The sequence below is a fragment of the Vicugna pacos genome, chromosome 17, assembly GCF_048564905.1.
Source record: "Vicugna pacos chromosome 17, VicPac4, whole genome shotgun sequence".
NCBI classification, from domain to species: domain Eukaryota; kingdom Metazoa; phylum Chordata; class Mammalia; order Artiodactyla; family Camelidae; genus Vicugna; species Vicugna pacos.
In genome coordinates this window covers 23,166,877-23,193,090 of record NC_133003.1, presented here as the reverse complement: position 1 = coordinate 23,193,090, position 26,214 = coordinate 23,166,877, and the positions used below count along the sequence as shown (strand labels likewise).

Genomic DNA, 26,214 nt, shown 5'->3' with positions numbered 1-26,214 from the left:
CACCCATTGCCAGATGTCTCCTGGGGACAAAATCAATCCCTATAGAGAACCATTGCTTTTAGCACAATCAAAGTCAAAATAGTAAAGACACAGTCATTTGTAAACACAACTGCTCCTCGTTCAACCCATCTGAAATTCAAGCCTTGTGTTGCAAACGGATTTAATTTTGACCCTGCTCAGCATGATAATGAAGATTTTTGGCTATCTCTGCAACCATAGCAAGAATTACCGAGTTCTCAAGCACATCAACCGCAAAGCAGGAACTTCTGAGCAAACGTAGAAAGAAGACAGACTAAGGCTGATATCTTGAAGGATTCTAGTTCAATTTCTGAATAAGATATAAAGAGTTATCAGAAAACATAAACTGAATGCATGGCTCTACTAAATCTTACAGACAAGGTAATGTCTAGAATAATTTCACAAAATCAAAATTTTAAAAATCCAAATTAAACCCAAAGATGCTGATCAAAACCACATTCCAATCTTTAAAATATGCCGCTATGTCTTCTTTTTCACTCATGAAATAAATGACTATCAAACAACAGAAAAGACTGCTTAAACTGACTACAATGAAATTAGAGATTTTTTTTACAATAAAGAACACTGTGAACAATGTTAAGAGATAATCCACAGACTTGATGCTATTAACAATACAAATAGCAAAGGATTAGTATATCCAGAGTACAATACTTACAAATATGAACACTTAAATAGGAAAAACATCATCACCACAAATAGTCAAAACTGACATCATTACTTTAGAAATTTGAGCTGGTTCCTGAAGTATTCCCCTACTTTCTCCGATCACTCAATTTTATTATTCCATCAGCCTTGAGAAAACATCCACTAACATCCTTAACCGATTTCTTTGTGGCAAACACGAAAGCTAAATCACTTCTTCAGCTTGATTTCCCTGACTCGGTCCATCCCCCAGGATTCCAGAAGCATCCCCACACCCAGCCATCACCACACCTTACAAAGAGAAATGCTGCTGCTGCCCAGGAAACAGGAAGTAGAGAAAGAGCTAACTCCTATCTGGAAATGGCTCCTACTCATTGAGAGCAACACACCACCCAAGGCACCTGGTGACCATGGCACCTGGCAACCTGCAGGAAGCTTCCTGGGGGAGAGCCCTTCCTTCCAGACTCTGCCAAAAGCCTCAAGTGACAATAGACTGACTACTCTTTCCTTAAGAGTTCTCTAAGGGACTCTCAATTCTCTAGCAAAGATTTTTTTTTAAATAGAAACGGGCTAGGCATAAAAATGAAATTTTGCCATTTACAACAATATGGATGGACCTGGAGGGTATCATGTTTAGTTTAATAAGTCAGACAGAGGAAGACAAATAGTGTATGTTATCACTAATAGGTGGAATCTAAAAAATAAACTAGTGAATATAACAAAAAAGAAAGGCTCACAGATACAGAGAAAAAACTAGTGGGGGTAGGGGAGGGGGGCAAGATAGGGGTAGGGGATTAAGAAGTACAAACCACCATGTATAAAATAAATAAACTTTAAAAAACCCGAAAAACAAAAGCAAAAAAAAATTTTTTGAGATAAAAAAACAAAAATAAGCTACAAGGATATATTGTATAGCACAGGGAATATAGTCAATATTTTATAATAACTATAAATGGAGTATAATCTATAACATTTTTGAATCACTACTCTGTATACCTGAAACTAACATAATATTGTAAATCAATTGTATCTTCATTTAAAAAAAAAAGGCAAAAAAAAAGGCTAGGGATATGAATGCAAAGACAGAGACAGAGGCAATGAAATGTTTTTTGCTTGTTTCCCAAAGTATGAGTGATCCAAATAATGGAGAAATAAAAATAGAATTAGAAACTCAAGTAAATTATTCCTGGAAACTTCAGAACAACTAAAGGGCCAGTGCTTCTCTATCTGCCATTCAACACTATAGGGAATAAAGTGGTATCAGATGCTGCAGCTGCTGGATGTTATATAACCTGAGAGAGGTGTCAGGACTGGAGCTGGTCTGAGGGCCATGTCAATCCATGCTGGGTTTCTTGCTCTTCTTGAGGGCTCCAACTGGCAGTCTCTCTCAAGGAGGCTAGAAGGCAATCTCCTGGCATCTCTGATGAACCTGCGAGCTGAGAGTTAACAGGATCTCTGAAGCCGCAAAGTGGAAATTTTCAAAGAGGAATGAAGAGAACAAGCCTGATTGCAGCTCAAGGAATTGTGACCCTTCCCTCAGGAGCTCAGGTAGGTAAAGCCCCACCCTCTCCCACCTGGAAATTCATTTTAAGTGGTGGCAGAAACACAGAATAACATTCAAATCTTTCCATAACATGCAAACTCCACTAGGGCCCCATGTAAGGGTGTCCATAACAAGCAAGAGGAAACTAGGAGGGTACAGGTGCTGTCCCTTTTAAGAGGGAATGGGCAAAGAGTAACACCAACAGCTCATTCTGCTGTTTTTATTTGAGGGAGGACTTGGGTACACACACTAAGGTGATAAACCTCTGAAATTTGTTACTGTTGTACGTGTTAACTTAAGAGAGTAAAACTGGTCCTATGAACAAACAGAAGTATGCCATTAACCTGCGTGTGTATGTGGGGGCAGAAATCAATGAAACTCAGTTTATTTTCCCATTCTACTGATGAACACTTTGAACACTGAGGCTACAAACCACAAAACACACACAATTCTCAGAAGGATTCAGTAGTTGAGAAAGGGCTGTGAACAAAGACTGGGGTTTCACAAGGAGAGTATTAGACTTTGCAGCAGACACCACGCTGGGAAAGCACAGGAGGCGGGAGAGGTAAGATACCTTTACAAAATCCCAAAATTAGAGAATACAACTATAGCACAAAATTTCCTCCACAAAATGCATTCACATATAACTGAAACATTTAAATGATCTCTTCAGATTCTTAATGATGATAAGAATTTTTGATTTGAGAGCAGAGAATAGGGTAGGTTGAGGAGCAGTCGCTGTAAAAGGCAGGGCTCAATTATGGTTCCCGTACCCCAGAGAGCATCAGTTAAAGTCATGCCTTGGCAAAATAATAAACTATTGGATATCAGAGATCTCCTGAACTGTCTTCATTAATTGAAATCTTAAATGTTAACATGAATCAAATGGCTGGAGAGTAAAGTCTGGTCAGACAAAGACAGGTAAAGCCCTTTCGGACTGACCATATTAGAAATAAAGCAACAAATCTTTTCCTTAGGGCCACAGAAAGTGCAAAGAAAATAAGCATCTATCTGGCAGCACATTGCAGCTTTGCTTCCTGGTTAGAAGAGTGGCTGGTACACAAGTACAAAGTCTCTGTGATGGAAGGGCATTCAGCAGTGGCTCTCTCGGGATCTTATACCCCACAGTGCAGCAACTCTATGAACCTCTACTATACACTGTCACTGTCAAGGGAAAAACCTCATCCTTGCCTTCTCCCTTCTCCTCATGTTCAATCACAAATTCTGTGGGCCTCCAAAGGGTCTCCCCGCCTCCTTGATTGCACCCCCTCCAATCCCTGCTGCAGAAAGAGTGAACTTTCTGAATCTGATGATGTCAGTCTCCACTCACAGGATCTTCTAAGATACTTTAAAATGGTCTCTTCTGCCCTTACGATAAAACCTAAAATGCTTAAGCCTTTTCTGACTGCTAGTGTCCCCCTGCTCTCTGACCACCAAGTACCTCCCTGCAACCTGCACCCACACACTCTCTTCTCCCTGGACTCAAAAGCACAGTGCTCTCAGGGTCTCTTCTGGGCCTTGGTTGATGCCGTGTCCCTCTTTCCCCATCTCTTGATCTAACAGTTGTGTTAGTCTAATGACTTAATTCTAACCCATAGTCTCTTTTGGGTCTCTGCTTAAAAGTTAGCCTCTAGAAAGCCTTCTCTAGGTTTCTTCCTTTTTATTTCAGCATGGGCCCAACTGCTAAGCTGCACTGTCTATCAGTATAGCTGCAGAAAGTTAATAGCTGTTGCTGCCTCCCTTGGTATGCTGTTTAGGGAACTTCATTCAAACCTGGCACATCCTGCTTCTGTATTCTGAACTGGACCAAAAACAACTTGAAGATTTCAAAGGATGATTCAGAAAATACTTAAAAGACCTTCCCCTCAGGAGGACTGCTGGGTAACTCTGAAGTCAGGGCACAGCAACTGGGGAACAGCTACAGTCCCAGCACAGGTCTGTGGTGAGCCCTGCTAGATATGGATCCCACTCCATCCTTGGTCATGCCCAAGTCCATCCAAAACTGCTCCAGTCACTAGCTCTGCTTCCAGAAGCACTGTGGCCCAGCCCACCAGCAATGCCTGTTATCCTCCTTTAGCCAGGTTTATTCATGTTACAAATATTACTCTTTCAGTCCTCAAAAACATCCCTATTAAGTAATGATGCTATAAATATTCCCATTTTACAGATGAGAAAACTTGTCTCACAGAGTGATAAGTAGTAAAGACAAGATTTGAACCCTGGTGGTTGATCTGGCTCCAGAGGTCATGCTCTTAGCCACTACACTACATAACCTAATCTCATTTCCCTGAAAGTTATGAGGGAAGAAAATAGAGTTCAGAGACAAAGCCTCATATGTACTGTGCCTTGGTTTGCAACAAAGGGTAAAACAAAAATGTAACGCAGAACACTAGATCAGTTAGATAATCATATTGGGGATGTGGAGGGATGAAACTTGACCCCTCCCTCACACCACACAATAATCAATTCTGCATAGATCCTAGACCTAAATGTGAAGGCAAAACATTAAAAGCTTCTAGAAGATAACAGGAGAGTATCTTCATGACCTTGGGGTAGACAAATATTTCTTAAACAAAGGACAAAAAGCACTAAACATAAAAGGAAAAAATAATCAATTCAATCTCATTAAAATTAAAACATCTATTCACCAAAAATACAATTTTAAAAAAGAGCATAAAACTTCAAAAAATACACAATTAAGAGGTAAATCAAGCAACACAGATGAGAAAGACACAAGTATGTGCATGTTTATCCGAAAGATCCATATCCAGATACAAAGAATTCCTATAAATCAAAAAGAATGTTGTGGAAGAAAGAAAAATGGTCAAAAACACATGTTCAGGCACTTTGCAAAAATGAAAGCGATCATAAGCTTATGAAAAAGAGCTCAACATCTGAAGTAATCAGGGAAATGCAAATTAAACCCAAAATCAGATGCTCTTATCCCCTGGATTGTTGGGAAGGAATGTTAAAGGTCCCACAAAGTCACTCTGAACAACTGGGTCAATGTCTGACACACTTTTCTGATGGAGGTTTATAAAACAATCTTCTGTACACCCAAACTCTGTGCCCCCTTGTGTCTCTAAGCCTGGCACACAGAAAAGGACAGGAATAAGTATCAAAGTCAGTACTACTTTATTTCTAACCAGGAGGTCACCATAAACTCTAACACAGACTATTCTGGAAAATCAGTCCAATGACAGATACTCAAGTTGTCTTAGGAAAAAGAGATACAAGTTTCTAGGGAAGGAGAGAAGGAGGATAGAAATACAGTATAAAAAGAACTGGCTTGAATCCGTAATTTATAGAATGCTGCTGATCATCTATGTTGAGAACAAAATGCTGAAATGTAACAGAGTGCTATTAACACTGTCTTGTTTTGTCTTAGTGCATTCAGTCACAGGGTCTAACTGTTCCTCTAAGCTGATTCATAGTCCTTTTCTCTGTTTTGGTGATTCCTTTTTGTTCCTAAAAACATGTGCATCTTCCCTGTCTTCATCCGGAACAAGAGAACAATAGACCCAGAGTTCAGGTTGTAGACTTTTCATTTTGTGGAAGAGAACCTAAAGGCTCAGCAACAACTTGCCCAAGATCACAAAAGTTTAGGTGAAGACAGTTGCCTTGTCTTGAGGGGTGTTCCTTTCTCTATTATAAGTTAAAGTACTGATGTGAGTACTGAGGTTCCCAGGCCACAGTTACAGCTTGGCTTTAGCCAGTATGGACTGCCCCTAATCTCTCCTGCATCATCAATTTCTCCCTCCCTACCTGATCAATCCCACCGGAAAAAATTAAAAGGACAAAACCTGTTCTCTACCTATTCTTGTTTGAGCCTCTATCACTACACTGAAACTGAACATCAAGGGCACCAAGGGCCCCCACATTGCTAACTCCAATGGTCAATTCTTAGTCCTCATACTACAATGACTACTGATAGACTTTAACTAACACAGTTGATCACTTCCTCTTTGAAATGAATTTTTTCTAGCTGGCTTCCACAGCACTTTTCTCTTGAGTCTCCTACTCTTCAGTGGCCATTTCTTCCCAGTGTTCTTTCCTAGATCATCATCATTCCCTCCTCACCTCTGCTTACCCAGTGCTTAGTTGCTCAGATCACTTCTCTTTAACTTCTCTTATTCCTGGAATAATCAAATCTCATCCTGTCCTGTGATTTAAGTACCATTCATACACAGATATATTCCACTTTTAAAAAATCTCCAATGTAGAGTTCTCTGAACTTCAACTCAATAGTCTAACTGCCCTCTGGACATCTCAACTTGGAGGCATAAGACGTGTCAAACATAACATGTCTCCCAAACTGAACTCCTGTCTGCCCCCAATCTGTGCTTCTCCCAAGCTCAGAAAATGGCATCTTCACATTGTTCAATTAAAACATTGGAACTCATCCTTATCTACCCTCTTACACAATCTATCTCTGACACAACCTATATCCATTTCATCAATAAATCCTACTGGCTCTATCTTCAAAACATATTCAGAATCCAACTAATTCTACCACCTCCACCAAGCCACCATCCCTCCTGCCTGGAATTCTGTGATATCCTCCTAATTAGCCTCCTTGCTTTTGCCCTTATCTCTCTCACAGCCTGTTCCCTGTGTATCAGCCAGGGTGATCTGTTCAAACCCTGCAATGGCTCCCACCTCACAGAGTAAGGCCTCCCATCGTCTGACCCAAGGCCTTTCCTCTACCACCCTCATCCTGGTATACTCTGCTTCAGCTACCCTGGCTCCTTGCTGTTCCCTCCACACACCAAAAGAAAAGCTCCTACCTTTGTATTTTTGCTCTTGCTATCCTACTTGCCTGGAATGCTCTTTCCCTAGACAGTCACCAAGCTAGCTCCCTTATTTCCTCCATGGCTCAATACAAAGTCACCTAATCAAGTGGAGTCTTTCTTGACCACTCCACATAAAGAAGCATCACCCCACATACATACTTCACCTAGTTCCCCTTTCTTCATAGCACTTAACACCTCTGACATACGGTTTATGTACTTATTTATCATCTGTCTCTACCTAACTAAAATGAAAATCCCATGAGGAGAAGCATTTTTTTTCCAGACTCTTATAGGAGAGGCATTTTTATTCCCTGCTATATTCCCAATGCCCATGCCAACGCCTAGCAAAAGAGTAGCTGCTCAATAAATAAATATTATTTAATGATTGAATGCATCCATTTCCCTTGTCATTCTCATACACTGTATTGCTCTCCTGATGCCCCATGCGCTCTTTGAGACCTGCTACTCTTTTAGGCACTAATACTTAATGGGATATATAGATTTTTAAGCAACTTTGACCCCAACAGACTCAATTAGGTACCTTTCTAACAATACCTTGATTTCAACTAATGCATGTGATAAAGTTTACTATGGTAGTTTTCCATATAAATGGTGGTCTGTGGGCTGGAGAATAGTCACTTGGACACACAGATAGATAAGTAATCTTATTCACTGAATGTTAATGGTTCATCTGAAGGGAGGTGTCTGGCAAAATATCACCAGGTTCTATTCTTAGTTCTATCCAATTCCATTGTCCCCAGTGACTTGGACAGCCAATGGAGATGACAAATCCATTATCCAAGCAAAATGAAAGAATGTGTCAATACAAAAGCTTATGCATGAATGTTCACAGTGGCTTTATTTGTAATAAAAACAACAAAGAACACTCCCCCCCCCCCATTAAAAAACAGGGAAGCCAGGGAATAAACAAATTGGGGTAAATCCATACCATGGACTACTACTTGGCAATGAAAAGTAGTGAACAATTGATATACACACATGGATGAATCTTAAAATAATTATGCTCAGTAGGCAGGAGGGTATAGCTCAAGTAGTAGAGCATATATGCTTAGCATGCATGAAGCCCTGGGTTCAATCCCCAGTACCTCTTCTAAAAATAAATAATAAAACCTAATTACCTTTCCCTGCCAAAAAAAAAAAATGCTGAGTGAAAGAAGCCAATCCCTCAGAAAGAGAAAGAGAATGAATGTACTATATGGCTCCATTTATACAAAAGTCTAGAAAATATAACTAATTAGTAAGGACACAAAGCAAATAAGTGGTTCCCCAGGGACAGGGTTAGAGGGTAGGGAGGAGAGGGAGAGATTTCAAAGGGGCATAAGAAAACTTTCAGAGGTGATGGATATGCTCATCATCTTGATTTTGATGATGGTTTCATGTACACAGCATACAATTAAACCTCAATAGAGCTGGAAAAAAAGAAAATCCAAGTAACTTTTGAACTGTATAGTATTCTGACTATACAGCCTCAGTAGGATATAGCAAAAATGAAAAAACTACCCCCCAAAAAAATCTTGACTTTATTTAGATTTATTGCTTGCAGTGGAACTATTTGAAACTATTTTGTATGTACTACAGGACTGAGCAAATGAGTAGATATATTGATGCTGCTGGGAACCAGTTGTCACTGTGAGAGAAGGGAGATACAGATAGTGAATGGGAGAAGGATTAAAATTAAGAACAACTGTTATGAATATATCATTTAAAAATAAATGTATTTCCTAGCTCTGACCACCAAAAGAGGCTTCTGAGTAATCATGAGCAATGATACCTCAGTAGTCATGAGCACACATACACACCAGATCTTGGTTTCTAAATACCATTCCCCTCTGAAAGAAACCAAGAATTCCCGCATTGGAACAGAGAAAATACAAGCTATGTCTAGAAATATTTTTGTGCCAGGAAAAAAAAAGGAACTCCCCCCCACAAATTGTAAGGGACATGTCAAAGGAACACAGAAGTCAGCTGGAAGGGGCTCCCACCAGCCAAATCTAGGACAACTTGAGCATCAAAACAAACATAGGAGTGGATTCTATCACACTGACTTTCTTAAAAAAAGAATCCAAGTAAAGTGGAGAGAGAAGACTCATCTTTATCTCAAGAAATGCAAATGAATATAGAAGAAATAAAGAATCAGAAAAATCACCATTTTGCACCTACCATATTAAAAACTGATTCAGGCAAGAATCATAAATGGAAGCTGAAAATACTGCATTAAAGACTGGAGGCAGTGGTATTTCCATAGTTTTAGGTTCAGAGCAAAACCGAGAGGAAGAAACAGAGATTTCCTATATACTTCCTGTCCCTACACATGCATAGCCCTCCTCCATTATCAAAGTTCCCCACCACAGTGGTACCTTTGTTATAATGGCTAAACCTACATTAACACATCATTATTATCCAAAGTCCATAGTTTACATTAGGGTTCACTCTTCATGTTGTACATTTTATGGGTTTGGACATATATATAATAGCATGTATCCGCCACTATAGTATCATACAGAGTAGTTTCACTGCCCTAAAAGTCCTCTGTGCTCTACTGACTTATCCCTCTTCCCCCAACAAACCTCTGGCTATAACTGATTATTTACTTTTATTTCTTAAGAGTAAAAACTTAGAAAAGTAAAAATGAATGGAATGCCATAGAATTACAAAACAGTTCTGATTTTGAAAAATCTTACACAGCACATGCAAAAAAAAGATACACAATGGGATTCCCCAGTTTTTAAAAAATATACATTTGCATAGCAAAATAACTGGAAAAACAAAATATCAGTACTCTTACTATCTCTGGCTGATGGAATTATGGGTGATTTTTGTATTCTTTATAATGTTCTATATTTCCAAAATTTGTTTAATAAGCACATATAATCAGATTGTTACTGTTAGATAGCAAAGTCAACAAGCGGTTTGGCATTATAATAGATTTTGAAATATTATCCAAACTCTCTAAAGAAGGATCTAGGATTATTAAGCAATCGCAAGGTTCATAACATTTATTTACAACTGTTCTTAGAAGAGGAAGACATCTAAGCTCAAAATAGGGATGTCTAATGTGACAGAAAGGCCATAATAAATGGTGAAAACTATAACCTCCATAACCTATGCTGCCTTGTGAGGGGCCCTGGGAGCTTCCACAGGAGGGAGAAAACAATGGCTAGGATTCCCATTAGACTGCTGAAACTACTCCCAGTGCAATTCTTTACAAGACAAAAGCCAGCCACTCTGATCTTATTACAAAACTCTGGAGGCTCCTCTTCACTTCTTCCACTTTCAACTGCTCAAAGAGCATGACTTTTTCTGCAGACTGCTGCTATTTTCTGATAGGTTCAGAACTCAAAATAGCAGCTGTTAGAACTCAAGCAAATAAACTCAGAGTTCCAGATGTATCTCAGACCACCATTGCTGGCCTTACGTGCTCAAACCCCTGTCTATCTCACCCCAGACCACTGTGTCCTTTGCTCTCTACACTCCAGCCACCCTGGCCTCCACCTTCTTGATTTTTAAACAAGCAAAGCTGTTCCTACTCCAGGGCCTTTGCCCTGGTCCTCTGCCTAGAACACTTTACCCCGATTCTTTATATTGCAAGCAAAGAAGACAAATAGGAGGGGGTCAGAGAAAAAGCGAAAATTAAACTCCCTGGAGGAGAGTAAGAGACCCAGCTTTCCCTACCCAGTGGTGCAAGGTGAAGGGGGTCAGCCTGAGGCCAAAGTTGATATACAGCAGGGGGAGGGTATAGCTCAAGGGGTAGAGCACATGCTTAGAATGCACTAGATCCTGGGTTCAATCCCTAGTACCTCCATTAAATAAACAAACAAACAAACAAACCTAATTACCTACCCCTCAACCAAAGTTCACATACAGGAAGCTAGCCTTCTGTCAACAAGACAGCTACCAAGCAGGTTCCAGAAGAGACTAAGCATGCCCATCTCTAGCTGCAATTCCAGGATCCTAGTACCCTGATACGCCATGTAAAAGAGACAAGAATAAAATGAAAAAAAGGTCTATAAGTTTTAAAGAACATATGAGCCCATGAAGTCAGTTTTCTGTGTCCAAATATTGATCAACTTAAACAAGGGCTTCTCAAACTTTTCCACTGAGGAATCCTTAATTCCCGCAGACAATGTTGTCTCTTTGGGGCTCTTAGGGCACCTCCAAAGCATTCAAACTCTATTCTAAAATTTATTTGAGTGTTTGCTTTGGCAGTGCATATACCAAAATTGGAACGATACGGAGATTAGCATGGTCCCTGTACAAGGATGACACAAATTTGGAAGCATTCCACATTTTTTCCTTTAAAAAAAGGGGGACATTTTGCAATCAAAATTTAAAAATAAATAAAATTTATTTGAAGAAAATTTTATTTTAAAAATTCATGTGAATTCTGATTTCTCTGCCTTTATTTCCATCACAAAAACAAAAACTTTTACATCCTTACCAGTTAAAGTACTGAACTCCCAAGCCCTGACACTACTCCACCAATTTTCCAATAAAACTGACACTCTTAACAAAGTTTGTCATGTTTATTCTGAAGCTCCATAAAATCCTAGTATCCCTACCAAAACCTAAGGAACCAAATTTGGAAATAAAACCTTTTGGTGAACAATCATTCTTAGAATAACCAGTAACTTGTTTTAAGTACATAGTTTCTGTCTGGGGCTTCAGTTTGTTTTACAGCAAAATTCCTTTAGAAAAACCCTACTCTTCTCTTAGCCAAAAGAGGCTGTTCAAATGTGCCAAATAGCTTGGATGAGCAGAGGGCTCTCAGAAGAAAAGGGTGGTGGTGGCCCCAGTACCCCTGCTGAAGAACCAGGAAAATACCAGAGAAATCAGCACAGGTAACAAAGTAAAAAATACTGGAGGAAAAGAAGTGGGGCATCTGGCTTTTCTCTGCCAATATTCCATAAGAATAAGGGTAGCTTAAAAGAAGCACTAGGGGGAGGGAGAATCTCATTATTAACTAAGATTATGGTACACCCGGAAAACAACTGGAATTTAGGAGTGAAACCAGGAATTGTATCTGTTAATCCAGATGAATGTTAATAAAAATTACATGAAGCTCTTGTTGAGCGAACAAATGAAGTTCTCAGAATCTCCCCCACCCTCCAATCTTTGGTGAATATTTAGGCCCAAGTTTCTCCAATGTCTCCCTGCTGCAAGGGGACAGGAAACTACATTGGGTAAATTAAGTTAGGATTTTTGCCATTTGTACAGACAGAAAGACCCTTGGAAATATCCCTTGGTCTAGACACCCTATCACCTGTAGTTGTCAAGGACATGAAAGGAAGAATCTATTGTAGGCTTAAAGAGTAGAGCGACACTGAGGAAAACAAATGTGCCAATGAACCAGCAAGATACAGGAAAACCTCTTTGCAAACATGAAAATAAAAGACTCTGTCACATGCATCAGCCATGCCATACTTTCACATCTACTGGAACACACATTAAGCAGTAACTGAGAACAAACTTTCTCTGTAAAGCCTAGATTATTCTAGGAGTTCCCTTCATCTGAATATTTCTAAGTACCTTATCTACAGCAAGAGATCAAACCTGAAGCTGAGCTAGAATAAAATACTGAGCCAGAAAAACCATTGCATAGGAAAGCAGGTTTTGAATCTCTGCCTCTAACAATGACAGACCCCAAAGGGGCTGACATCCAACCTTCCCTGCCATTCCAAAACAGAGGAAAAAAAAACAGGAATGAAACACCAATCTAAAACATCTCACAACATGCCACAGGTTCCCTAACATGTTATAAACAGAAAGTACTATCCTCTTCCTCACTTTTTTGAAGACAAAGTCATGGTGCTGTCCCCCAGTAGTCAAAGCCTCCATGTTCTACCACAGCCAGTTCTCAGACTAATATCTCATAAGACAACACTCAAAGGTCAATATCAAGGGAAGATAATGCCCCAACTTAATGCAGCAAAGCTAAAAATATCTTTAACTCCCCCAACCACTCCCTATCTTGTTCCTCCCACCTTTGAAAAGCTTTCATCATCCTTCCAGGCTTTATATACTCCATCTTCAACCTGCCCCACATAGCCAATAAGTCATCAAGTTCTATAAATTCCACTGCAAGAAATCTTACTATATATTCCTCCTGTGCAGATTAACTGACTCAAACAGTTCAAAACCTCATTAACCCTTCCCATAAAGCTCTAGCACAGACCTAACTGGTCTTACCTATCTACAGGCCATTTCTGCTGTATACTGCTAGCATAACATTCCTAAAATAAAAGGCCTAATGAACACTTCTCAGTAAAAACCTCTATCAATTCCGTGCTGCCTATAAAACAAATTCTAAACTCCTTCATGATTTGACCAGAGGCCATCACTCCACTCTGGTTGTCCTCCTAATGTGTTCAATTCTATACCAAGTAAGATAGCTCATCATGCACTAGCATATGCTATACTTTCCCTTCTACTTCGCCTTTATTCATGCTATTACTTCTAACTGTCCTCTCATCTCTGCTCAACAATATTACCAATCAATTTCTTCCCTCAAAGCACAAATTAAGAAAGAAAGCAAACATATCACAGGCAAGGAAATTACAGGAATCTATGGGTCCAAGACCACTAGACCACAAAGTCTCAACATAGGGACTCTGCCACTGACTCCCTTCATGATTTGAACAAGTATGCTCCACTCTCAAATCCTTGGACCCAAGTCTGCATGTCTGTCAAAAATGAGCTGAATGCTAAAGGTTCTTCCAGCACTAAAGTGAGGCTTCTGGAGAGGAGGAACAATCCATTTCCTGGGAAGGAGCACGTGAGTTCATTGTTGCTGTGTTTGTCTTAGATGACCTAAGATATCCAACTGCAAACACCAAGCTCCCTCAGGAAAAATTATATGAGAAGAAAGATAAAGCAACCTCTGTCACTCACTGGAGCTACTCACCATCCAGCAGGTCTTCCTCATCATCCCTGCCATGCTCCTCCACTGCCACCTCCTCCTCCTCCTCCTCCTCCTCTTCCGCATCCTCCAGCTCCACATCTGGGTCCAGGTCTGGATCGCTCCCTGAGGCGGATTCGTCTGACATGGCTCCCAGAGGTCCTCAGTGGACATTACCGACTCATGGTCCACTGCAGGGGTCCTGGGAGGAGGAAAGGAGGCATCAGAATCACCAAGGGCTTCACTTAGGAGCATGAATTTTTCAAGTGGAAAATGTCAAGGGTGAATTCCCTAGAGCTTTTCTAAGCAGGCCAGCTAATCATACCAAATCCCCAAACTTCCCCTGAAGTGCACTGGCCCCAAAACATATTTTGGTGTTTCTCTGCCCAGCTCAAGCTTCTCTTAGCTGCTTGTTTGGTCACTTTAAGATATTTTCTTGTCCAAACACACTATATACCTCAGAATTCCCATTTGTTCATTCCCTCATGCATCAACTGTTTCCTGAGCACCAACTCTCTCTCTATTTATATATACACATAAACAAATAAAGATATATAGTCATAGGCACTGTGCTAGGCTTTGGGGACAGAGTAGGAAAGAGAAAAAAGCATGTTAGGGGATGCTAGGAGGCTGGTGTCTGCCAGAAGGAGCTACTATTTTGTTAGGGGGGTGGGCCCCCCACTGAGCAGAGGCCAGAAGAGTAGTCACACAGACATCTGGAAGCGGTGTGTCCAGGCAGACTGGGCAGCAAAGGCAGAGCCCTAGAGTGGGAGTAACTGGGAGTGCACATGGGATAAGGAGTGGACCCCGCCTTGGAGCACTGCAAGGAAGATGGTCCACTTTCCAATCATCTGAATGAAGAGCTTCCAGTGGGCAACTGGCTAGTCACCACACTGTCACTCCTCCAAAGCATGTAGGGAGCCTCAGGTTCCCCATGGCTCAGAATATCCCTGTGCCAACATCACTGCTTTCAGGCTCTGCCACACCTCTTGGCCCAGTTCCAGCTCCATTTTTTTCCAAGAAGCCTCTGTCAACTGCCACAGCCTTCTGAACTCTAGTAGCCATGCTGACCATGCTGACCTTCACCGAAGGCTTTACATGAGCTACCTGGCAAAGTGATTTGCTGCCTTCTGTTTCTCAACTCCTGACCCAGCAGTAGGCCCCTATGGGCGGGGATTTAGCTGGGAATTGTTTCTCTGTATCCTAGAGCTAGCAGCATGTTCTATTCAAATCATTCATTCATTTGCATTCACTCCCTCTTTTGCCAACTTGCTCTACCATGTCTACTATGTGTCAGGCACAGTGCATGTCTGTCTGTTTCTCTCTCTCCACCTTACTATTAGCTATTAAAGGTAATTTCTTGAGAGGAAAGAAAAAACAAGAAAAAGAGAAAGCTAGATGGTTGCTCTGTGATAAAGCAAATATAGCAAAATATTAACATGAAGATTCACTAATTCTTTTGATTTTTCATGTATTTCAAATTTTTTATAATAAAATATGGGGGAGGAAGGCACAAGATAAATAATCTTTTATAAGACAAACTGCTGTTGACAACCACATCAACAATTAGGTCATTCCTCCCATCTCCCAAAATTAAAATTAAAAAAAAAAAAGGGAAACATAAGTCTCTAATTATTCAACACAAATACTATTCCAGAACTGGAATCTTTTATTAAGGTCCAGACACAATTTGAAAAAGAATGTCTATGTTCTCCTGAACAGAAACAAAACAAGCAAACTGGATCATTTAGAGTGTTAGAAAACTGTTAAGTTTAAGACTGCTCAGTTAAAAATGACAGGAATTATGAGTGTGTGTCCTAATGCATCACACTTAGCTTCTCCGGACAACCAAATCAAAGAATAGCTGTGAAATGATTTAGTTATAAAATTTAAATTTTTGCACTAATAGAACACTTTCAAAAACATTTATAAAGGGCATTTAGGTACAAAGAGAAGAAAAGTGATCCACAAACACACATTAATATAACCAATGTTCAGAGAATCCTATGTCTTTAATTCATCAGGTTTTAGAAAGGAAGTCGTAAATCAATTAAAATTAAACATCAGAGGGGTTTAGAAGTGAAATTTATTTCTGAACATTAGTATAATGATAATTCATCAGCAACTACTCTGACTTAGAAGTCAATGTTCATAATCAGCATAATCCCCTTGTTTCATCCTAGACTGCTTGAGGTAAGTGTTTTGCTTACAGTGTGCATGGCTGATTATGGAGTAGCTTTTAGAGAACAATTTTTAATTAGCAAGTACATCTAGGTAACTGAATGCTTGTCATTTTAGAGAAGAAATTGTGTGGTGGTGGAAGAATGACAATCACTTAGAGGTAAGCAATAACAATGAAAAGCCTCCTGTAAACCCCAGTTAAAAAACATCTTCAAAACAATCTGAGCCCCTAGCTCCTGAGAGAAGTAAACATCAAACATCCAACAGCCACACATATTACTAGAATATAAAAGACATTGGTCCAGTCCCCTTCTCAAAACATTTTAAAAACAGAGGACACTTTAACATAGCACTCAGGTCATCAGATGCCCATAACAGAGAAGAAACTGGAAAGTAATGGATTTCTTAACTCCCACCAAATGTGGTATTTCTCTTTGTCTGTCTTCCACAAGCCATGAAATTTCTTTAAAGAGATGACACAATGAATTCTTTTCTCAGCTCTTTAGAACCATACCAATTACTTAAGGGACAGATTTTGCTATTATTGATCGCCTTAAAAAAAAAAAAAGCCAACCTTGAGGGGAAGCAGCAGTCAGTTACACTGTAAGGGGCTCCACATACACAGACAGGCACTTCTATGTGGGCACAGCCTTTCAGAACACAGGGAAGGCAGAGCTAAGTCAAGAAATTAGCTCTAAGTAGAACTGTTAGACAGACATGAGAAAAAAGTTGGTAAGAAAAAAAACGCATCTCCCCATTTGCTCCTTATCCTATGTGAAACACTGCTTCAATCTCTAGCGAAGAGGAGTTCAGCTTCTAAGACACAGAAACCAGGAGAGTGATTATGGATGTGCCGCACCTTAATAAGGACCAATACTCCTACAAAGCAAATTCTGGTAATCAAATTCTATTTTAATGAAAATAGAGAACTATTTAAAGGAATTCCAAAGAGAACCAACCTGAAAGACAAATATTCAATTCCTAAGTAACATGTTAATGTCTACAGTTTAATATATTGGGTTTGCTAAAAGGAGGCTATAATTATGAAGAAACATACAACCAATCCCAGTCGAGCCCCTCACAGCAATCTTGAGAGTGAAGGAAGAAGTTCTTCCGCCCTCCTAAATTCAAAGACAATGACGCCTGTCTATAGAGTGTTGCCTGGCCAAGAATCAGCAGAATTAATCATGTGGGCAGAGCCCTTAGACATACTCCTGGCAGGGAGAACACACAAGAGGAAATTAAACATACAAACAGACAGAGAGACATACACACATGTACATACACTCAAAGCCTTTGTTCACAAAGCAGACCATGTTTGGAGAGCCCACAATGAAAGCATAAAACTGCAAGCACATACTGCTTCACCACCGCAGGGCAGCCAGTGCAGTTTTAGAGATGTCTTTGTGGTCCTCAGCAGCATCTTGATCCTGCCTTTGATATAAAATAACCAATTCCAAACTACCATGTCCTCATTAATTTTGGTGACTTTGAGTAATGTTAAATTTCCTCAAATGATCTCAAAGCAACTCAACAGCAAGTGCCACTCATACTTTTTTCCCATTAAGAATATAAATAAAAACCCATGCATTTATACATTTACAAGAGGAGAAAAGTCTTCAGAGCATGATAATATTCAGGCCAAAACTTTAAGCAACGCCCCTTCAAAGAAACCCATTGGTCAAATAATTTATATAATTTGAAGAAAAACAATTACTCACTAAGTACCCACAGGATTCTTCCAGTCTGCTGTGAGAGAGCTACTGTGGATCTCTAAAGTTATTTTAAAACACCTTTCCCATGCAAGACAAAGATGACGTATACTTTAAACTTCCAGGGAGCCCAAATGTCTTTTGATTATCTTTCAGTTACTGGAAAACACATTGAACACATACAAAGCAGCCACAGAACTAAACTGACAGAGCTCAAAATATTTTATTTGTAAATCTAATAAGATTTTTGGCAATTAGGAACTTAAGACAAAATAAGGAAGGAAAGATGAACAAATAGATTCAAGACTCCAGAGAGAAGAGCCACAGGAGACAACTCTCCCAAAAGGCAATGCAGTGAGTGAGGCCAGGCCTAGAAACTCGGCACCAAGCACAGCAGAGGCACTGGAGCCATATTTAAACAAGCAGTCAAATAACCTAAATTCTAGCCCCATCTACGGGAAACCAGCTGCATGACCTTAGGCAGATTGGTTCTCCCTCAGCTTCCATTGAGGCTCTTTTTCCAGCCTAGGGGAGAGATGGGCCTGAGTTCATCTTCAAGATCCCTTCCAATTTCTCTGACAGCAGTTCTTCAAGGGTAGTCCAGGAACCCCTGAGGGTCCTCAAGATCCTTTCAAGGGAGCCAAACAGTCAGAATCATGCACAGGTTAAACAGCCACTCAAAGTGCAAGATAGACCAATGGATTTTAATGTAACAGAATACAAAAAGTTCCCTGATACGTTTTCAAAGTGTTTATTATAATTAATCTTCAAGAAACTACTACTTTTCAGAGTGTTGATATAACACCAAAGAGTACCCACAATTATCTGAAAAGGCTGTTAAAACACTCTTCCCTTTTTCAACTACATTCTTCATGTACTTCAACAATATAATAAGCCAGCAACAAAACAATGTCACAACAGACTAAATGCAGAACCAGAGCTGAGAATTCAGCTGTCTCTATTCAGACATTTTCAAATTTTCAAATATGTAAAACAATTCTGCCTAATTTCTTTTGTTTTGGAAAATATAGTTATTTTTCATTTATGAGACTGAGACGCTGCCTGCTGCACTAAGAGGGCAGATTACTTATTTTTCATTAAAAAAGTTACTTATGTTAATATATAATTATTTTATTTTTTTAAATGATTTTTTTTTAATTTCTCAGTTTTAATTTCTAACACAGCAAATATTGACTAATGTAACCCATATAAACAAAAGTTCTTTGGGGTCTTCAACAATTTTTAAGAGTATAAAAGGGCCCTAAGACCAAAATATTTGAGAACTGCTATTCTGAGACAATAAGACTCTAAGATCTATTTGTCTTCTGCCCAAATTTTCAGGTATCACAAGCATCATAAAATATCTGAGTAGTTCCATACTATATTTAAATAAAAAGCTACAAAATTAATTTGATATATAAATAATATACACAGGGTTTTTTTATAACTAATTAACCATCAAAGGCAAACTTTCTGAATGAAGTTAATACTACATTTGCAAAACCAGATAAACAACCAAGTTTATATGGTATAGCACAGAGAACTATATTCAATATCTTGTAGTAACATAGTGAAAGAGAATATGAAAACAAATAAATGTTCCTATATGACTGAAGTATTGTGCTATACACCAGAAATTGACACATTGTAAACTGACTACACTTCCATAAAAATATATTTTTTAAAAATACTACATTTGCAAAGTCAAATGATAATTTGACTTAAAATGACTTTTACCACTGAATCTCTGCTATCCACACCCCCTTTAAAATGGCCAAGGGCTGAGGTTCCATATGCCTGCCCCTCCAAAGCTCCCCTGGCTTAGGCCCTTCATCTAAGAGGTCACTGAACAACACATCCCTGCAGAGTCAGTCCCAGGAGTTTTGAATAAGTAGGAGTAAAGCTCAAAGGCCACTGCTGAGGGGAGCAAATTAAAGATTCATTTCATTCTCCATGGACTTGGCTGGGAAAAAAAAAAAAGGAGGGGCAAGTGGATGGAGAGGGAGGAAAGATTTGGGGAGGGGGCAGAGAGAGAAAAAAACACAAGCATACAAGTTGGGAAACACAAGTTAAAGCCGTGATGACAGATTTGGCCATGAGAAGCCTATGTGAAATAGCCACTGCTTCCCAGAGAAATCTGAGCTCTGAAAAAAATTACACACACACACACACACACACACACACACACACACACCCTACCACGTATGTTAAAACATCAGATCAGTGTAATCTGAGGGGTGGTTTAAAAAAAAGAAAGTAAAACGGCAAGAATAAAAGCAATTCTGGCTAAATATGTTACCATTCAACTTGTGAGCCCTGTTATTTCTTTCCACGCAGCTCTAACTTCTTGGGGATTACAAAGATAAGGGCCTGCTTGGCAGAGGCATGGATGGCCCACTTTCCCCAGGCTTCCTGGAGCCTAAGCCAACCCTGAGTTCATATCAGCTTAAAGGCAGGTCAAGTTTATCTACCAGATGGTGAGACTGAAGAGGCTTGGCAAGCCAAGCATGCTCAGTGTCCCATACCTCCAAATCCCCCATCACAACCGTCTCAACTCCCCTCACCAATCTCTTCCTTAAACTCTCTGAGGCTCCTCCCTCTCCTAAGAGTTCTGCCAGTCATAATGCCATGGAACTCAGTGTGGGAGCCTTCAAACCCAGACAAGTACAAGCTGTGCAGAGGGGATGGTTTACCCTTCACAGACCTGCAAACATTCAACATGTACATTAGTAAAGACTTCCCTGTATCTAGTCAACCTACCCACTAGACACAATCCTGAAAAGTTCTATGCAGGTAGCATTTCAACAAATCAAAGCTTTAAAAAATAAGACTATAGCAGGGACCTTACATGAATTCTTCTGTAACACAATGATCACTAATTTTCTGAATTGATGCTGATCACTTTAGATTATCAATTACCATTTCTTTTAAAATAGCTATACCTACATGATATACAGGTTGTATACTGTGGTCTTTCCTAAATTGGTATCTACTGTAAATGTTTTAATGGATGATTACTATTTTATGATATATATTCATATTTTCAAAATATTCTACAGGGAAAATATAATATACTAATACAAATGCATTTCTATGGTTACTCAAGTTTTTCACTTTGGCTTTGTCAGTGACTTGGGCACTCTGTGCACTTAGCTCCTTAATGACATAGGTAAATCACTCTGGCTCCACTTCTCATAGTTCTAAAATGAATGGTAATGACGGTCAGGTGAAGACCAATTATGGTGCCTGTAGCACAATACAAAAATACATTTGGTCTTTGCCCCTAGTTCCTGGCACAGAGCTCCCCAAGCCCCTGGACTTTTCTGAGTGATAGGAATGTCTTTTGTTATTCATGTCAAGTCCCTTTTGACCACACCTGAATTTATGTTAATGAAGTGACTCAGGGTGTGGTCCCTAGAAAGCCTCAGGATGGGACTGGTCACCAGTAAGACCAAATGACTAGAGGGCTGGAACTTTCAGTCCTATCTACCAACACCCAAGATGGGGGCAGGGAGCTGGAGATTAAGTTGTACAAAAATTCCTGAACACTGAGCTTCAGAGGGCTTCTGGGTCAGTGAACACATTAAGGTGCTGGGAGGGTGGCACCTAGAAAGGGCACTGAAGCATCACAATAATCCCCCCTCCCCTATACATTGCCCTATGCAACTCTTCCATTTGGCTAGTCTTCAGCTGTATCCTTTAAAATAAACCAGTAAACCTAAGTATGTTCCTGAGTTCCGTGAGTCATTCTTGCAAACTTTTGAACCTAAAGGGACTCATAAGAACCCCTGATTTATAGTCAGTCTGTCAGAAGTATGAGTAGTCAAGAACTGCTGACTAGCATCTGAAGTAGGGGCAGTCGTGTGGGACTGAGTCTTTAATCTGTATAGTCTGCACTAATTCTGAGTACTTAGTGTCAGAATTGAATTGTTGAACACCCAGTTAGTAGAGAGTCAGAGAATTTGTATTTCGTGCTGGAAAACATCCCAGTGCCACAAGGATTTAAGTGACAAAATCACAGGGAAAATTTGTATCTAAAGTACAACAGAAAATTTAACGGTCTATTATTTCTTGACTTCTCATGTGCAAAAATAGTGTCATATACTTCAACGCAACAGGTAACCTGGGCCTTTAAACTACTAAATGTGCCTTTAAACTACTAAATTTCCAGTTGACTTAAATTAGTTACTAAATGATACATGGAATGAGAGTCCATAGTGGGTTCACCCCCTCAAATCGCAAAGGAAGAAAAGAACCACAGATACACCAAATCTGTTTCCAATACTGTTTTCCATATTTTCAATGGATAATAAAAACTGATTATGAGAACTAGGAGAAAACTAGCAGAACCAAGGAGAATTATTTAGTGATTTAAGCAATTCAAAATATGTAAAGGGTCTAGCCATCACCTGTCTTTTAGATACCACCCCTCCCTTGGCCAACACACTCCGTTAGACAACCAAAACTATTAGCAGCTGGTAAACACAGAAGAACTGAATTATACTGAGTTCTATTCAAACACAATCTTTTTCCTCTCAAGGTGGCATCAGCTTTTTCTAGATTGCAGGAGGAAGCCAGGATCAGAATGAGAATTGGAAGAATCCTGGGACTGTGTATATCCCAACATGTATGTAAAATAATTCTCTAAGGACCATTTCAGATTAGAGGAGACTAAATGCAATGTGAGATTCTGAATTGGATCCTGGACCCGGGGAAGACAATAGCCCTAAAAGCCTGTACTGAGGATAATAGCTGATGCAATTGTCAGGACTATGGATTAGATAATAGTATTGTATCAATATTATATTTCCTGATTTTGAGAACTGTTTTGTGCTTATGTAAGAAACATATTTTAACTACACACCTATTAGAATGGCTAAAATAAAATTTAAATAAAATAAAAATTTCTGATAATGCCAAGTGCTGACAAGGATACAGAGAAGCTGGACCTCTCCTCCACTGCTACTGGGAGCACAAAACATTAAAACCACTCTAGAAAACAGTTTGGAAGTTTCTTATAAACTAAAACATACACTTAATATCCACTCTTAAATATTTTGCCTAGAGAAATGAAAATTTATATTCACACAAAAATCTATATGTGAACATCTATAGCAGTTCTGTTCACAATCACTGAAAATTAGAAACCACCCAAAAGTCCTTTAACTGATGAATGAATAACAAACTGTGGAACATTCACAACCAGCTACTAACCAACATGAAAAAGAAAAAATTACTAGTGTATACAATGTCTTGGATGACTCTTAAAAGGCGCCATGCTGACTGAAAGAAGTCGGTCTCAAAAAGTTACACATGGCTTGATTCTATTTGTCATTCTCCAAAAGACAAAACTATAGGGATGGAGAACAGATCCGTGGGTTGGGGGGGGCGGAGAGACTTCTCTGGAATAGCAGGAAGCAGCTCTTTCCTGGGAGTAATAGGACTGTTCTGAATCCTGAGTGTGATGGTGGTTACATAAATCAATACAATATCTTCAAATTCGTAGACAAATGCACTCAAAATAATTTTATTGTATGCTAGTGTAAAAAAATCTATTTTTAAACTGAAATATAACCAAAAAGAAAAATATTTTAGGATATATACAATCAAGTATTTAGAGGTAAGAATAAACAAAAAAACCTTCTAAAAGATGTTAACAAGGAGGAGAATAAAATTATCTGTTCCTGGTTCTTCAAAGATTTAAATACTTAACAAGTACAAAAATATCCCATTTCAAAGTACAGTTTAGAAAGATTACCTAGCTAACTATTCTCTCTAGTTAATTAGTAACAAATTAATAACAAACTTCCTTTCCTTTAAGACACAATAACTTCAGGTTAAAAAGGCTAATTAAGCCTCCCAGCATCCTCATAAACAGAGAGGATGTCCTCTTACTAGGGGGTAGGCTTCCCTCCCTCTTCCCCTGAGCCCAGCAGGAATTGGAACCATCTCTAAGGCAAATCTCACTTGAGTTCCCTCTAGAGGGCTCCAGGTTTAATCAGTGTCATAAACAAATAGCACCCCCCTGGCAGGTAGAAATTAGACTCATTAGCTTGCCCTCCCTCCTTCTTGGTGTAGATGCGGCCCAGTTATTAACAGTCTTCTAAGGGGACTTATGTAATCTATCTAGATTACGTGTTTCACTGTTACTTTATGGCCAAAGTTATTTAACCTGCGTCCCATTCTTAAGTTCTTAAGTGTGCGCGCACGCATGCACACACACACACTCACTCTTCAGCATTGTAGAAGTAAGTAGTTTAAGATTCATACTACTGAACCAATCAGAGTTAACTTAATGTCTAGCAGCTTGTGCTATCAGTCTCTCTCTAGTCTAGAACTGGACAAAAATACTGAAGAAAACAGTGACATCTGAATATCAGCAAATATAAGCAGGAAAGAAAGTGTGCACCTGATGTAAAGCCTATATAGAAAAAAGGCATCTTTTTTCAAATTAAAACTCCTATAAAGTCTCTGGGGGAAAGCATCTGGTGTCTGGACAAAACTCAAGCTATAGATTTTGCAAGTAAGAGGAGAACCTTCAGGAAAATCTCATTTCTGTAGGCAGAAAATAATGAATGCTAACCCTTGGGAAGAAGGGCCATCTGCCAAAGATGAACATGGCCTGTGTGCATGTGCACACCAAGTCACGTACCTCCCATCACTCTTCAGATAAAGATGCTATTCTATAGAGATAAGGCCAAACTTCATTATACCACGTGGGAAGTGATACAATGTAGAAAATAAATAATTCACACAGGGCCGTTACAGCTACGAGAAATTGTTATGATAGTGGGGATAAAGGGCAAAAGCTGAGATGAACTAAAAGCTTGAGGAAACATTTTAAGGAAAAAGGTGGCTGACAGTTATTTGGAGATAGAATGGTCAAAGAGAAAGGCTAGCAATTTATTCAGTCCAAAGCTTAGGTATTTTCTATGATAAAGACACTGTCCTGGCCACTGTGAGGGGTGATATAAACATATGCCTCAAAGAAGAAAACTCAGACATAGAGCAAGAAGCCATAAGACTACCTGACTCCAAAACAGAAACAACAAAAATGTCATTTTTGGACACCAAGGAAGTCTGCAGCATTTGAATAAATACCAAATACCAAATCAAATCTAATCATAATTTAAAACTATATCCCTAACATAAAAATGAAAAATGGCATTGTTGTCCCAGTTGGAAATTTACAATGCTTTTTCTCCCCTCATTATCTGCCCTAAACACACCTACACTCTTTCACTTGGTCCCTTGGTGCCTAAGAATACTCATTCACCCTAGTGCATTTAATGGTATAGTCTGGGGCTGCATGGTTTCTCTCCAACCAGGGTGAGGCTGTATCCTGGAATTAAACCCCACACCTCTACCTCATCCGCACTTACTATGCCAAATTACAACAGTGGGCAACCACCATCCAAGAACAATCTAGTTAACTAAGACTGAAGCATAAAAGAGGAACACCTAGAGACAACTGCCAAATCTCAAGGATAGAGACTCTAGGCCCACACTTGGGAAAGAAGGTTTATATAGTTCCAATCTTCTGGTCATTCAGTCAACAAGCAGTTATTAAATATTTTTGTGACCTATTCTCAAATGGACATTGCCCCAGCACTGCAGCCAAAATAAAAATGCCCAAAAAAGAGAAGGGAAGTGAGTGATAGAAAAAGGACAGGATGAGAAGCTAATCCTCCCTCCTGCTCACCACAGCAAGCAAGAATGAAGCATGCAACTCACTGTTACATAACAGAAGCTGAACAAAAGGCCCAGCTAAGGCAATGGAGGCATCTGCAGAGCATTACAAACCCAGGGCTAGAGGCTGGCACTTTGCCATGCTAATAACTACTGAACATCCCACATCACAGCTATTTCCAGGATCTCCTCATCATCTCTTCAACTAACTAAAAACAAAAACCACTGACTTCCATAATAAACAATTTTGACAGGTGGGCCTCTTCACATTCAAATGTCCCCATTTAAAGATAGTTCTGCTCTTAATGAAGATCATATTATTAAGTTATTTTTGTACCAACTTGGATATGACATACTAGGCAGGCCTCTACTTAGATTTTTGATTTAGTATTAGTATTATACAAATTATATTTTACTCTTTACAATAAATAAAATACTGAAATTTTAAGAATAATTACAGATTTTGAACTTTGACAGGCTTCTAAAAAATGCCACTCACATAAAAGGATGGAAAGAATCCATGTAGTCTTACAAATGCATTTAGCACTGCTGTTATCTTGACCAAAAACTATGAAAGACACTCCATTTTAAATTTTGGAATGAATACAAACCGAGATTAAGTGTGCCATTTGATAGCTTCCCCACTGACTCCACTATTACAGCAAAAGTCTATAAAATGATTCACAAAGAAATTATTAA

General features: G+C 39.3%; 1 protein-coding gene and 1 pseudogene across 8 annotated transcripts in view; one reads left to right on the top strand and one right to left on the bottom strand.

Annotated features, from left to right (window-relative positions):
* The window catches only part of RAD54L2 (RAD54 like 2), a 107,246-nt gene that overhangs the window by 40,225 nt on the left and 40,807 nt on the right, over positions 1-26,214 (bottom strand). For all 8 annotated transcript variants that reach the window (XM_072941364.1, XM_072941365.1, XM_072941368.1 and 5 more), the window contains one exon: positions 13,940-14,135. In XM_072941364.1, the coding sequence (XP_072797465.1) occupies positions 13,940-14,081 (142 nt within the window). In that variant the 5' untranslated portion in view covers positions 14,082-14,135. The remainder of the gene's footprint in view (positions 1-13,939; positions 14,136-26,214) is intronic.
* Positions 11,229-11,329, top strand: LOC116284061 (U6 spliceosomal RNA; annotated as a pseudogene).